We start from the raw sequence: 13,521 nt of genomic DNA, 5'->3' as shown, positions 1-13,521 counted from the left end.
GGGTTTCTCTGTGTAACCCTGGCTGTTCTGTAGACCAGGCTGGCCTCGAACTCAGAAATCCGCCTCTGCCTCCCAAGTGCTGGGATTAAAGGTGTGTGCCACCATCACCCTGGCACGTCATTCATATTCTTTATCCTGGGCTAGCACCCAGTCTTTCCTGCCTCCTGAGTACCTGGGAAACTGAAGCAGCAAATCTCACCTTATCTCATAATGCCATCTTTCATATGTTCTTATCCCTCAGGTGTCTCTAGGGGACAGCAGTCTGCAGGCCGACCACATTATAAGCGCCATTCCAGCTTCAGGTATCAGGACAGCTCTTCCCTTTCCTTAGCCATCAGGGGGCAATAATGTGCCTTCATATGCAAGCAGGGCCACACAGGCTCCTGAACTGGCCATTCTCAAGGGACTCTGGTAAGACGGGGCTAGCCTAATCTGAATGCTTGCTCTTTAGAGCTCAGCAAGCTGCTTCCAGCTGAGGCTGCACCTTTAGCTCGCATCCTGAGTACCATCAAGGCTGTGTCTGTGGCTGTGGTCAATCTGCAGTACCGAGGAGCTTGTCTGCCTGTCCAGGTATAAGAGGAAGAAGAGTGGAGCCCCAGGCTCAGTGAGAAGCCATTCCCTTCTGACCCACAGACCTGTTCCTCTCCAGGGATTTGGACATTTGGTGCCATCATCAGAAGACCCGACTGTCCTGGGGATTGTGTATGACTCGGTTGCTTTTCCTGAGCAGGATGGGAACTCCCCAGGCCTCAGAGTGACCGTGAGAGGAGACATGGCTTAGGGTGGGGTTTCCATGGGGGCGTGTCTGTGCTGCCATCTGGGTAAGAGCAAGCTGCTCATTGCTGTGTTTCCTTGTAGGTGATGCTGGGAGGTTACTGGTTAGAGAAGCTAAAAGCAGACGGCCATCAATTGTCTCCAGAGCTTTTCCAACAGACAGCCCAGGAGGCAGCTGCCAGACAGTTAGGACTGAAAGAACCACCAAGCCACTGCCTGGTCCATCTACACAGGGTGAGTTGAGGTCAATTCTTATTCATTCTCCACTGAAAGCCTTGAAAGTGAAGATGGGCATGTCAATCAAGCCAAGGCCTCAGAAGTCATTAGTAAACCCTCCCTGGCATCTTCTCTCTCCTTAGAACTGTATTCCTCAGTACACACTAGGCCACTGGCAGAAACTAGGTAAGTCGGGAAAGCAGCTGGGCTGCGGGGAGTCAGACCTCAGCCATGACATTCCCTTCATCCTTACCTTTCAGACTCAGCTATGCAATTCCTGACGGCCCAGAGGTTGCCCCTGACTTTGGCTGGAGCCTCCTATGAGGGGGTTGCTGTCAATGACTGTATAGAGAGCGGGCGCCAGGCAGCAGCTGCTGTCCTGGGCACAGAATCTAACAGCTGATGCTGACTACCCCGTCCCCCCTTCCTACTCCTGGAAGTAAAAGTTGGTGGAGCTCGGTTTGGCCTTACTATTCCATCACCCTATAGATTTGTCAGGGTGGGGATGGAGGGAGAGGATTAAATGGCCTGGGATGCAGAAATCACAAACAAAAGTGAGACAAAGTCCTTTATTAGAAAAGATATCAAAATCCTAGGCCAAGACCAGAGGAGCCATTCCAGCACTCGCAAGAAATGCCCAGCTAGGGGTTTCTTCCACCAGACCGCTTCTTCGGAACCATAAATAGAATAAATATTCACAGCGGTCCCAGGAGAAGCCAGGTCACTCTTGGAAAAGAGTGATGTCCACGGATGAGGAAGGGACTTGGGGTCCAGCCCTGCTCCTACCCCAGGGGCAGAGGACTCCCAGGATTCATCACATAAAATGACATCAAAAGATTCACAGTCATAAGCCCTGACAGGTGGGCCCTAGAAAGAGGAACCTCCAGGTCTAGAGGAGCCCAGCTCCAGTCTAGCAGTGAGGAGAGGTCCCTGCCCCCTAGCACAGCACTAGAGTTCATTTCCTCACATCCCTCTGAAAGCTGTGAGGAGCAGAGGGTGTGAGGAACACAACCCCTCCGATTCAGTCTCATGATTAAAGTGGGCAAAGAGGAGTCAGTGTGAACCTCGGGGAGCTGTGTGGTTGGCAGTAGGCGGGGGGCCAGGCCTCGCTGGGGGCCGGCGTTGCAGCATCTCTTGACGGAAGGCCTGGGAAGAACCTGGTGGGTATCGGGGACCAGAGGGAGACCGGGGACCCCGAGGGTCAGTCCCAATGTCTGCAGTGATGTTGGTATAGAGAGGACCCAGCTCTCTTGCCAGCAAGCGGTATGTTAGTGAGTTCATTCCATCTTGTGTCCAAGAGTTCTGGGTACGGACCAGGAGGTCAAATCTGAGGGTGAGAAGTTTTAAGACTCAAGATTCAAAAGAAAGAATCTGGAATTCAGGGACATTTAGGAGTATCCAAAAGAGATAGGAAACCCAAGAATCCAACAACCATTTCCCCTTCCTACCTGTGGGGATTTTCCTCATTTCCTTTATCGGCTCTGTGCTTCACCATCTTATAGTGTCCCACAGAAGTGGGAGGCCGAGAGATCTTCATCCCAGCCAGGCGGACCCTGTGAGAAAAGTAGGGAAGTCTTGGAGGAGCTTGAGTGGAAAACTGCTGCTGTTGGGTGAATGGGAAAAGTAGACCCACTCAGGAAGGGATAACCTGAGCCAGCGCACAGAGAGTGATGGCATAGGCCAGGGCACAGAGAGTGATGGCATAGGCTGGTGCACAGAGAGCAGTGGCCTGGCCCAGCACACAAAATGAGGGCATAGGCTAGGGCACACTTGAGTGATTTTACCTGTCTGGCAAGGAAGAATAAATAAATAAATAAAAACTGCCAAGTATGACAAGGCGGAACAAAAGCAAACAAAGAAGGTAAGGTTGGCTATATCTAAGTCCACAGGGCCTGGTGCCAGGTTTTCTGGGGCCTTACAGCTACTGGGAAAGGTGGATTTGTAATTCTTGCATCTGCTTTCTAAATGGCCGCTTGCCTGTGGAGTCTTGGGAGGGCAGAGAAAGGGGCCCTTTTGTCAAAAGTTTGGAAATGGCAAACCCAAATCCAGCCATCTCAGTCTCTTGTTGGCACTGGGCATTGAAAGCGGGGCTTACGTATGCCAGGCACACACTTGACCACCAAGCGGCCTCCCTAGCCCAGCAATTCTTATTTAGAAATAGTGTCTAAACTACCCAGCTCCTTTCCAGCTGCTGCCATGTGGCAAAGAGAAGAGCAGAAACAGAGAGATGACCGGGACCTTAAAACAAGCCCAAACTGAAACACAGAAGCAAGAGGTGAGGGCGGTTTGACAAGGAAATGAAAAAAATACATGTAGAATTTTCAGAGTGCGAAAGACAAACACAGAGGTGAGAATTCACATAAAGATGTCATTTCAGGGGACACACAGGTAGGGAGGCAGTGGGTTCAGCATATCAAGCTCAAACAGACACTGAAATGAAAACAGTTCACTGGATGCTAAAGGTAAGAAATGTTTCACAGTCCGGGTGGGGGCACACGCCTTTAATCCCAGCATTTGGGAGGCAGAGGCAGGCGGATTTCTGAGTTCGAGGCCAGCCTGGTCTACAGAGTGAGTTCCAGGACAGCCAGGGCTACACAGAGAAACCCAGTCTCAAAAAACCAAAAAAAAAAAAAAGAAAGAAAGAAATGTTTCACATGCTAAGAAATTAGTTGGCATGCAAATCCCCCTGCCCCCCCAAAAAGCAAAACAAAAAGATGGGCATGCCTTAAATCCCAGCACTCTGGAGGCAGAGGCAGGTGGATTCTGTGAGTTCAAGGCCAGCCTGGTCTATATAATGAGTTATATAACCAGGGCTCCACAGAAACCCTGTCTCATAAAACAAGACCAAACCAAACAAGGGTGATTCGGATCTCTCCGGAGCAGAACCCCTTTGCCCCATTCTCACAGAAGGAGTTTCTATGGAAGCCTCGCAAAACAAAGAACTAACGTGTCTTTTAGGCCCTGTCCTGAGATCTAGAATTCTGAATTCCCTATTTCCAATTGATCTTCGCCCTCTTTTCCAAGACTATCATCAACCAGACCTACCTAGAAAACTGAAATCCGATAGAATGGGCAACAATGGACAAAGCCTGTCCCCAAGGAGACTAGGACGAAGGGAGAGATTGGGCTTGGTGCAGAACCAAGAGGCTCAGGATTTGTGTTGAAAACTGTGGTCAGGGTTTGAGAAAAAGATGTGGCGAGAAATCTAACCTGGTAGCGATGTCGTCATCCTCACCGCCCCAGCCCCAGTATTCATTGGGGAAGCCATTCATCTTCAGGTACTGGTCAGGAGTGAGCGCCGAAACTCCGCCGAAGTACTGGGGGTACGGGAGGCTGAGGACAAAGAGACCCACACACTTCACAGATTTTGAACAGCCATCCCTACCCACAGTCCCCTTTGCTCTCCTCAAACGACAAAGTCGGTTTCCCTACTTTCTAACGCCCTTCCATTGCCCTCCTACCTGTATCCAAATTTGTTCATGGCAACAGCAACATGGCGGGGTCCCCGGGGGTCGCACACATACAGGTTATGATCGTTTTCTGGGAGGAGGTCCACATCGTGTAAGAACAAGCAGTCCCATTCTTCATCACGAAGGGCTTCCCTCACCCCCACATTCAGCAGCTTTGCCCTGTTAAACGTTCCATTTCCAGCCTAGAAGATAATGAAGGGGGGGGAGCGGGCTGTGCATGGAGAAAGCAGGCTGCATGGGTGCCAATGTGAAAAGAGCACCTCAGCAGGATACGGAGCCTAGAGAAGGAAGAAGGAGATTAGCCGCTGGGCATGGTGGGACCTGACTCATTCTAGCACTCAGGAGGTCAAGACAGGAAGATTCTGAGTAGACTAAAAACAAAACAAGGCCTGAAGACGACGTTCACTCGGTAGAGTGTTATCTAGCATTCATTAAGTCCTCAGCATTGCGTAAAACCGAGGATGGTAGCATGTGCCTGTCATCCCAGCAGTGGGAAGGCAGATGCAGGAGGAGCAGAGGTTAAAGGTCACCCTCAGCTACATGAGATCCAATCTTAGAAAACAAAAACAAAACCGAACTACACTTTTTGATTTAGTTATTCAAATTAATTAAAACTTCTTACATCTCTGCGTGTGCCTGACATTCAGTTTCTTTGGTTGCTAACAATCATGTACAATAATTGCTTTTGGTTTTTGTTGTTTTTGTTTTTCCTGATACAGGGTTTCTCTGTGTAGCCCTGGTTGTCCTGGAACTCAGAAATCCACCTGCCCCTGCCTCCAAAGTGCTGGGATTAAAGGCGTGCACCACCACTGCCCAACATGTGCAGTAATTGTTAATTGGCTTCTGCTTTTCATCTCACGTCAAAGGGACATCTTCCTCAAGACGATATATGTCAGCAGTTGCCCCTATATGTCAGTAGGGGGCTGAAGAGATGGCTCAGCAGTTAAGAGCATTTGTTGTTCTGTTGAGGACAGGACCCAGGTTCAATTCCCAGCACCCACACAGTTCACATGGCTCATAGCCATCAGAAACTCCAGTTTCAGGAAACTGATGTCCCCTTCTGACCTCCTCAGGCACCAAGCATGCATGTGGTGCACCTCCATATATGCCAGCAAAAACGCTCAGACACAAAATAAACCTAATACATCTTTTTTTGATTAAAGAACAAGTATTTCGGGCTGGAGAGATGGCTCAGTGGTTAAGAGCACTGATTACTCTTCTAGAGGTCCTGAGTTTAATTCCCAGCAACCACATGGTGGCTCACAACCATCAGTAATGGGATCCGATGCCACCTTCTGGTGTGTCTGAAGACAGCAACCGTACATACATGAAATAAGTAAATAAATCTTAAAAAAAACAAACAAGTATTTCAGCTCACCCTTGACCAATTCCAAATTTCCATAAGCCACTCAACAAAGAAAAAAAAAATCATAGAAAAATACAGGAAAGTAGGAATACCCTAACAGAATAAGCATGGGTCTAGCAAGGTAAGAAGAGAAAGGCTGGGTGCTTCTCCATTACCTTTTGTCCACCATCCCACAGTTAGCCCACAGACCCACTAGATGCCAGAAGAGACATTTGAGGCTCCCTTTACATGAAGGAAAGAGTGAGGTGGAGAACGGGGCTACCTGGTGGATGACATAGATGCCGTATGCAAGCTGCTGGCGCTGCAGGAAAGGGTGCAGGTGATAGAGCAGCAGCCGAAGGTGGTGCTCCCGGGCACGATGGGGCACGATTATGGCTGTTCGGGAGCGAGGCTCACATCCTGCAGGACGGTACCGGCCCCCCAATTCCACCCGGGGATTCCGCTCCACGATCTCTGCTAGTGATGGCACCGGGCTAAAGGAGACTGACACAGGACCCACTGTGGGTAGGGAAAGGTAAGTTCAGAAGTCAGAGGCACAAGGGTAAAATGGGTATCAGAGCCCAAGACGAGGTTTGGAGAAAACAGCTTGATTCTGAGCTTGGTTTCCCAACGGCTCACTCAAAAAAAAAAAAATCTAACAAGCCTCAGACTGGTCCCGGAAGCCAAAAGCGGCAGGCAGGCTTTACCTTACACTAATTGTGTTCTTATTTTAGGGAACTATATAACTTTCTCTTGTCCCACGCTGAAGCTACAGGAGAAGCCCAAAAAGAACTACCTAATTAAGCCAAGACAAAGGAAATAATGCCCACTCTAGGACATGAAGGGCCCATAAAATGGGCAAGCCGTGGGAAGCTTTGTGACCCAAGAGCCTACTTCTTAATTCAGAGGCCATTAGTCTAAGTCTCGCTTCATGCCCACCCAAGACTCCCTACCCCCCAAACCTTGTTCTCTTCATCACCCCCTTTCCTTCCTACTCACCTAAGAAAGGTGATCTTTCTGGACAGTAGGGCAGAGCTTGTGCTGGAGGACCTCCTACAGCTACAGGGGCTCCAGCCAGGTGACTGAGGTTACTATAGACATCATGGGGATGAGAATAGTCGAATGTTGGGCCCGGATCACGACCAAATATGGCACTAAGGCTTCGGAAGCCCCCTAGTGACAGATACATCATCACTGCCAGTTGGGAGCCCACAAGCAGGGCCAATGTGCAGGGCCTCTCCAGCAGCCTCCGCAACATCCTGACTTGAGGGCTAGGAAAGGAGTGAAAGGATTTCTGGAAGCAAACAGGAAGAGAGCGAGCCAAAAGAGACATCAGCAGGTAGAGATGAAAGCGAGGCCGGGGAAAGGAAAAAAAAAAAAAAAAGAGGCGAGAACAAAGTCACAGAAAGGAACACCGGTGTGATCAATCAAAAATAAATAACAATAAAAAAAAAAAATTAGGTAGCCAACCACCAGCAAGTTTCATCCACTTCCCCCAAACCATTCCCACTAGCTACTCTGTTTCCTCCCTCAAGAAAGCTTCCATCATTCAAGCCCCAAGTCCACTTCAGAAGTCCTCTCAGGCCTTACGAGAGAAAAGACGCGCACGCACCCGTGTTCAAGTTGTCTTTTTCTGGATCATGGGGGCTCCAGGAGGTCCCCGGGGTGCAGAGATAGGAGGCATTATCTCAAATTGGAACTGTCACAGAGGACAGAAAAAGGCATTCCAACAGCCAATCTGGGACCAGCGGGAACCAGAAATGATCAAGGATAACCAGTCGTCACCTGTACAACAGAGTTCGGAAAGAAACAACTTTGCCATCATGGGAAGTGAGGGAAAGTGATTGGAGAAAGAAAAGATCCTAGGTTCTCAGGTTACCTGCAGTGGTGTCAGATCTGTAACTAACCCTCTAAACTTCAACAAAACGAGCTTGTTTGGGCGTGGGGGACAGGGAAATGAATGAAGGCACCAAACAACAACAACGACCCCGACTATTAGAGAGGCAAGACCTACGTAACGGGACCTTGGAGTGGCCAGAAAGCAGAACAAAATAGGGAACAGGTTCTTTCTGTTCTTTAAGTACCAGGGAGCGCCTCCGCAGGTGCAGGGTGCTTGGTCACCTGGGAGCCGCAGGCAACAGCTCCGGAGCGTGGCCCGGAGAAGGGTCGGGGTGGCGTCCTCTCCCCTTTCCACCTTTCTCTAGCCCTAATGGAGGTGGGGAGGAGCGTTCCAGGTGAAAGGACGAGAGAAGAAGGGCCGGGACAGGATCGGCCCAAGATCTGGGCCGGCTCACCTAGAAGGGCGTGGTCGGTCAGAGCTTTGCAGGCGGAGGGAAGGGGATTAGAACCCCATGCTCCTCGAACACGCCCACCCCACCCCAGTCTCTTGCGCTTGCCCCTGCCGTGCAATGTGAAAGCAACCGGCCCGCGTCCACATTTCCACCCCAGACCCTGTCCGTGCTCGATCTGATTTTTTAGCCTTGACTCAGAACTTCTTCTCCCGCCCCGACCTCCCAAACCTTTCTCCAAGGACTCTCTCTCCATGGACCCCAGCCCACCATACCTGGTCGGTTCCCCGTCGTCACCGCCACCCGGACAACCGGGCAGGTATCGCTGCCGCCATCTTGGAAGCGGGCGCCTGGGCGGGGCCTGACGTCACGAGGCGGAGCCTCGGGGGGGAGCTAGGAGCAGGGGCTCCCCCACCTCCAAGCTTGCCAGACCTTATTAGTTGGTGGCCGGCACCGCGGAGATGCACATGGCTGGTGTGGAGGAGCCTCAGATCCCGGTGTTTCCTCTCGACCTCGCAGTCTAACGGGGTTCCATTGCTCACCTCAGTTTTTAAAACCCAGCAGCTCAAAGCCCTTGTTGGTCAGTAAGGCTGAGAGACACTTTGTCATGTTTCGGACAACCTCACCCAGGGATCAGCTGAGCCCTTATTCCTGTGTGTTAATGGCGTCCCCTGTAGTCTAGTGCTACTTAGTATCGAAGTGGTTTCCTCCCTAAAGCTACTGTAGCACGCATTTTGTATTCCCTCATGGTATCTCACAGCCCTTGAAATGGAAGTTACCTAACAGTGAAACATACAACGTGGAGGGAAAGGCAGCATCGGCTCTGATGTAAATACGTTTTCCTAGATATTAGACTAAAATGGACGCTACAACGATGTATTTAATCCTGTGGTTTCCTCCAGCCCCTAGCTTACTGTTTCTTTTTTCCTTTCTTTCTTTTTTAAGATTTATTTATTTATTTATTTATTACATGTAAGTACTCTGTAGCTGTCTGCAGACACACCAGAAGAAGGCATCAGATCCCTTTACAGATGGTTGTGGGCCACCAAGTGGTTGCTGGGATTTGAACTCAGGACCTTCGGAAGAGCAGTCAGTGCTCTTAACCACTGAGCCATCTCTCCAGCCCGCTTACTGTTTCTTAGAAACAAATATTTATTTCTGAGGAAGCAATAAGACCAATTACTTGCGGTGTCTGCCTCAAACAGAGCACCATTTCCTTGGGGGAGGGGAAAGTGCAGAGGGGCTACATACAAACAATACAACGCAATGATCATAATGACTGAGAAAGACCACCTCATTCATATATGTTGCAATCCCGGCAGGCTTTTCAGAAATAGTCATGTCCAATGGGAAACCTGAGAGACTTGTCTGCAACATATCCTCCTTTAAAAATTGTTCTCATGAAAGTTATTTTACATTTCAGTATAGGAGGGTGACTTGCATTCAAATTCTGTCCTGAGAGAAAAAAAAAGAGGGTTGTCTTGATTCCCTTCTTTAGTTGTATATACACATCTGTGAATGTATATTCTGCAGAGCCAGTTCCTTCAGGAGTTAAACACTATAAACATATGTTCCTTTTTTTATATGGCTAAAAAGGATTTTTCTTTACTAAAGGTTAGACACACTGTGCTGAGCCCTCTTTGTAACTAGATCTTATCTTTGGCCCTGTCTTGAACCTGCCTTAACAGTTTTTGCCAGAAAGAATCCTACCAAGCCAGATAAGCAAGTGTTGTACCACCAACCCCTTGATATTTGATCACCACCATCTGCCTGCAGTAAGAATCCTGTCAAGTCAGTTTACCAAGCATCCCTCCATAGAAGCATCTGATTGTCGTCTCTGATGCTTACTGCCTCCACCTGCTAACGTAGGCCCAGTCCTGGAAGCTTCTTGAATCTGTACAATCTAATCTAGGCCTAAAATGTTTTCAGCCTCTGAGACTTACTGCTGAATATGCTCACCCCTTCCTAGTTCTTTCTAAACTCTGTTGGCTGGTGTAACTCGGCTGTTCTGGCTCAAACTCCTCTCCAAGCTGACTGATTTACATTGGCTTCTCTTCTCGGCCTGTGACTGAATAGCTCTGCTTGGCCTCATACTAACTTTGGCAATATGTTTTGATCTTCTGGCTCCTTCTCATTTTCTGACTCATTCTGTCTTGTGTCTAGCCTGTTCTCTCTCTGCAACCTGTCTCCGTACAACTGTTCCAGTCAAACTGCCTCCGTCCTCTCTCCCGACTGTGCCTCAAGTAGCTTCCCTTTCCTCTCTCTTCTCAGTGACAATTGGGCATACCCGGTTCTGTCCGATCTTTCTCTAACTTGTCACTTTGTCTGCCTCTCAGTTAGACATCGCTTTCAATCATGGATACTTCCTTCTACAAACTAACTTTACCTTCATTGTTTGGGATGAAAGGCGTGTACTAAGGGCAAATCCAGCCAGAGAGATTAAAGGTGTGTGCTAAGGGTGAGCCACACCACAAATAGGAACAGATTTTTCCAGTCAACAACACAATCTTGGGGTTCACAGTGTGATCAAATATCCCGCAACATCCCTCTAGTCCTTGATGTCATTTCTAGGCTGAGTACAGACTTACGTGACCCATGGTCAAATTCCGTTGTTAGCCTGCGGACTATTCTGCTGGCCTGCCCTCAAGGCCCTAGCAATTGCTGATATCATCTGTTGTCACCTGCTGCAGCTGCCAGGCGTCTCTCTCTCTCTCTTTCCCGTTTTCTCATTTCTCATTTTCTCTCTTTCTTGACCCTCAAGTCCCCAGGTCCCGGCTCCTCTCCTCTCCCCCCAATAAGCCCCCTTTACACCAGATCTGCTGCATGGCATAATTACTCAGGGCACACTTTGGCACAGGTCTGCCAGGTACCCCCTTTCGCCACTATATTTTGTAGCACCCATAACCCTGGCCTTCCTACTTCCCTCCTCTTTTTTCTTCCAGTAATCCTGAAGGAAGTCTCCATTATTGGTTTTTTGTTGTTGGTAGTGGTGTTTTTTTTGTTTTTTTGTTTTTTGTTTGTTTGTTTGTTTGGATTTTCAAGACAGGGTTTCTCTGTATAGCCCTGCTGTCCTGGAACTCACTCTGTAGACCAGGCTGGCCTCGAACTCAGAAATCTGTCTGCCTCTGCCTCTGAAGTACTGGGATTCAAGGCGTGCGCCACCACCGCCCGGCTTTCCCTTACTGTTTTAAGTGTCAGAATGTAACAAGTGTGAATGCTGGGATTTGAGACTGGAGCACAAAGCAGGTAGTAAAATATCGTAATTGTGGGAACGGAGGTGACACAGCAGGTAAAGAGCAGTTGCTGCCAAGCCTGGAGACCTGAAGTTGATCCCTGCAAACTACCAAACAGGAGAGAACTGACTCCCTCAAGATATCCTCTGACATCTGCATCATGACATGTGTGCCCATGCACACATACACAATAAGTTATAAATAAATAAATGTTAAAAGGCAAAAATCAAAGCAAGCCGGGCAGTGGTGGCACATGCCTGTAATCCCAGCACTTGGGAGGCAGAGACAGGCGGATTTCTGAGTTTGAGCCAGCCTGGTCTACAGAGTGAGTTCCAGGACAGCCAGGGATACACAGAGAAAGCCTGTCTTGAAACAAACAAACAAACAAACAAATGAACAAAAGAGTCAAATCAAGAGAAAGACTATAAAGCATTTTAAAGGGAGCTGAGGGTGTAGATCAGTGGTGAATCATTGGTTTTGTTTGGTTGGTTGGTTTTTCGAGACAGGGTTTCTCTGTATAGCCCTGGCTGTCCTGGAACTCACTCTGTAGACCAGGCTGGTCTCAAACTCAGAAATAAGGTGGAGCATTATTAAAGTGGCCAAGACTGGAACTGGGACTGTGGTTATTGGCTTAGCTTTGGCAAAGTCCAAAGACAGGAGGTTAGAGGACTATGTAACCAGTTATCATAGAAACCACCAGTGAGATACAAGTTATGCAAAACAATGTATTAATAGATCTAGAGAGAAGGCTTAGTGATCACGAGCACTTGTTGCTCTTGCAGAAGACACAGGCTTGCTTCCCAGCAGCTTCACACAGCAGTTCACACCCACCTGTCATGCTAGTGCCAGAGATCCAAAGCCCCTCTTCTGGCTTCCAAGAACACTAGACATACACATGGTACATGTATGTACATGCAAGCAAAACACGCATACACATGAATTAATATTTTTGTTAAAATAATATAAGGTGACTGGGTATTGCAGTGCAAGCTTTTTATCCCAGAGCTCGGGAGGCGGAGGCAGGTGAGAACTAGGTGAGACCAACCTGGTCTTCATAGTAAGCTCCAGACTGGCCAAGGCTATGTACATGGTATAAAGTACCTGAGTGAGTTTAAAATGAGATGCTATTGGGTCGGAATACAATGCCAGCTTTGAAAAGCAATGATCTTGCCGCTGACCCTTCAGCACTCTGTCTTTCATCTGTAAAACAAATCCTATCCTAAGACTTGTGGTAATTATTGAGAAATAAGGAAAAATAAGCAACATATTTTCTATTCTAAACATTAATAGTGAACACAAAATAGGGAGTGAGTAGAAGCCCTGATTTTTTTTTAGCTTAGGGCTTAGGTTTTTGGAGGTGGGGCAGTCAAAGAACAACTTTGTGGAGTTAGCTCTCTTCCACCTTTACCTGGGTTCCAGGATTAACTAAGGTCGTCCAGTTGACATCACTGGTAGCAAGTGCCTTTAACCCACTGAGCCATTTCACTGGCCTCACCCCGATTCTTCTGGCAGGGAGGGGGAGTGGTTGTCAGTTTGTTTGATTTGGTTTTGGTTTTGGTTTTTGAAGGAGCTCACGTTAGCAGAAGAGTCAGACTTATACAGATTATTGGCATGTGGGTTTTTTTCAGGGGACCCTCCCCTGAGACTGCCCTACTGGTACTTCGTTCTTTTTGTTGGGACTGCTTCCGGCTCCTTCGTTTTGTTCTGAGAACAGGGTCTCATGTGGTCTAGGCTAGCTTGGAATTCCTGGTCCCCTTGCCTCTCACCTTCAGAGCTGACATTGCAGACCTGTGTCAGCAGACCCAGCCACTTTGTTTCTGGTTTGGTTTGGTTTTGTCTCTTTGAAACAGGTGGTGCTATCTGACTTGGTATTCTGCCTCAGCCTCTCGATTTCTGGGGATTATAGGCATGAGCCACTACATCCGGCAGATAAGGTTCTATTCTTGCATAACTGACTTTCATGTTCTATTATTATTATTTGCTTGTTTTAGGTATGTGCATAGTGGCACAGGTGTGTGCATATATGTTGACTTAGTGAGAATTTTGGCTTCTTTAAAAAAACACAGAAATATTATGGGAATATGTTTTCAGTTTTAACCCCAGGTGTGGGAGAGGAAGGAGAAGAAGGGAGAGGGAGGAAGGTAGGGGAAGGGAGAGGAAGGGAGGGAGGGGAAGGGAGGGGAAGGGAGGGAGAG

General features: G+C 48.4%; 2 protein-coding genes across 4 annotated transcripts in view; one reads left to right on the top strand and one right to left on the bottom strand.

Annotated features, from left to right (window-relative positions):
• The window catches only part of Ppox (protoporphyrinogen oxidase), a 5,112-nt gene extending 3,662 nt beyond the window's left edge, over positions 1 to 1,450 (top strand). For 2 of the 3 annotated variants that reach the window (XM_031389292.1, XM_031389301.1), the window contains 6 exons: positions 242 to 302; positions 452 to 570; positions 650 to 760; positions 859 to 1,008; positions 1,134 to 1,176; positions 1,251 to 1,447. In XM_031389292.1, coding sequence (XP_031245152.1) covers positions 242 to 302; positions 452 to 570; positions 650 to 760; positions 859 to 1,008; positions 1,134 to 1,176; positions 1,251 to 1,393 — 627 coding nt within the window. In that variant the 3' untranslated portion in view covers positions 1,394 to 1,447. Of the gene's footprint in view, positions 1 to 241; positions 303 to 451; positions 571 to 649; positions 761 to 858; positions 1,009 to 1,133; positions 1,177 to 1,250 lie in introns of all 3 variants that reach the window. The other variant, XM_031389283.1, reaches the window with a different exon arrangement.
• A 94-nt stretch (positions 1,451 to 1,544) lies between these two features.
• Positions 1,545 to 8,460, bottom strand: B4galt3 (beta-1,4-galactosyltransferase 3). Its single transcript, XM_031389316.1, has 8 exons — positions 8,369 to 8,460; positions 7,418 to 7,590; positions 6,805 to 7,099; positions 6,089 to 6,324; positions 4,452 to 4,642; positions 4,201 to 4,323; positions 2,439 to 2,543; positions 1,545 to 2,317 (listed from the first exon to the last, which is right to left on the bottom strand). The coding sequence occupies exons 3-8, from the start codon at positions 7,061 to 7,063 to the stop codon at positions 2,044 to 2,046; spliced, it is 1,188 nt and encodes a 395-aa protein (XP_031245176.1). The 5' UTR covers positions 7,064 to 7,099; positions 7,418 to 7,590; positions 8,369 to 8,460; the 3' UTR covers positions 1,545 to 2,043.
• Between the last annotated feature and the right edge of the window lie 5,061 nt (positions 8,461 to 13,521).

The sequence above is a fragment of the Mastomys coucha genome, unplaced genomic scaffold (assembly GCF_008632895.1).
Source record: "Mastomys coucha isolate ucsf_1 unplaced genomic scaffold, UCSF_Mcou_1 pScaffold1, whole genome shotgun sequence".
NCBI lineage: Eukaryota > Metazoa > Chordata > Mammalia > Rodentia > Muridae > Mastomys > Mastomys coucha.
This window is presented reverse-complemented; position numbering and strand designations above follow the sequence as displayed.

What these genes read in the sequence shown, in the direction of transcription:
- B4galt3 (XM_031389316.1), bottom strand. Translation starts at nt 7,063, where the DNA reads ATGTTGCGGAGGCTGCTGGAGAGGCCCTGCACATTGGCCCTGCTTGTG. An exon ending in ATGAACAAATTTGGATACAG is followed by an intron (nt 4,324 to 4,451) that starts GTAGGAGGGCAA and finishes CTTTGTCCTCAG; the next exon opens with CCTCCCGTACCCCCAGTACT. An exon ending in AATGAGGAAAATCCCCACAG is followed by an intron (nt 2,318 to 2,438) that starts GTAGGAAGGGGA and finishes TCTCACCCTCAG; the next exon opens with ATTTGACCTCCTGGTCCGTA.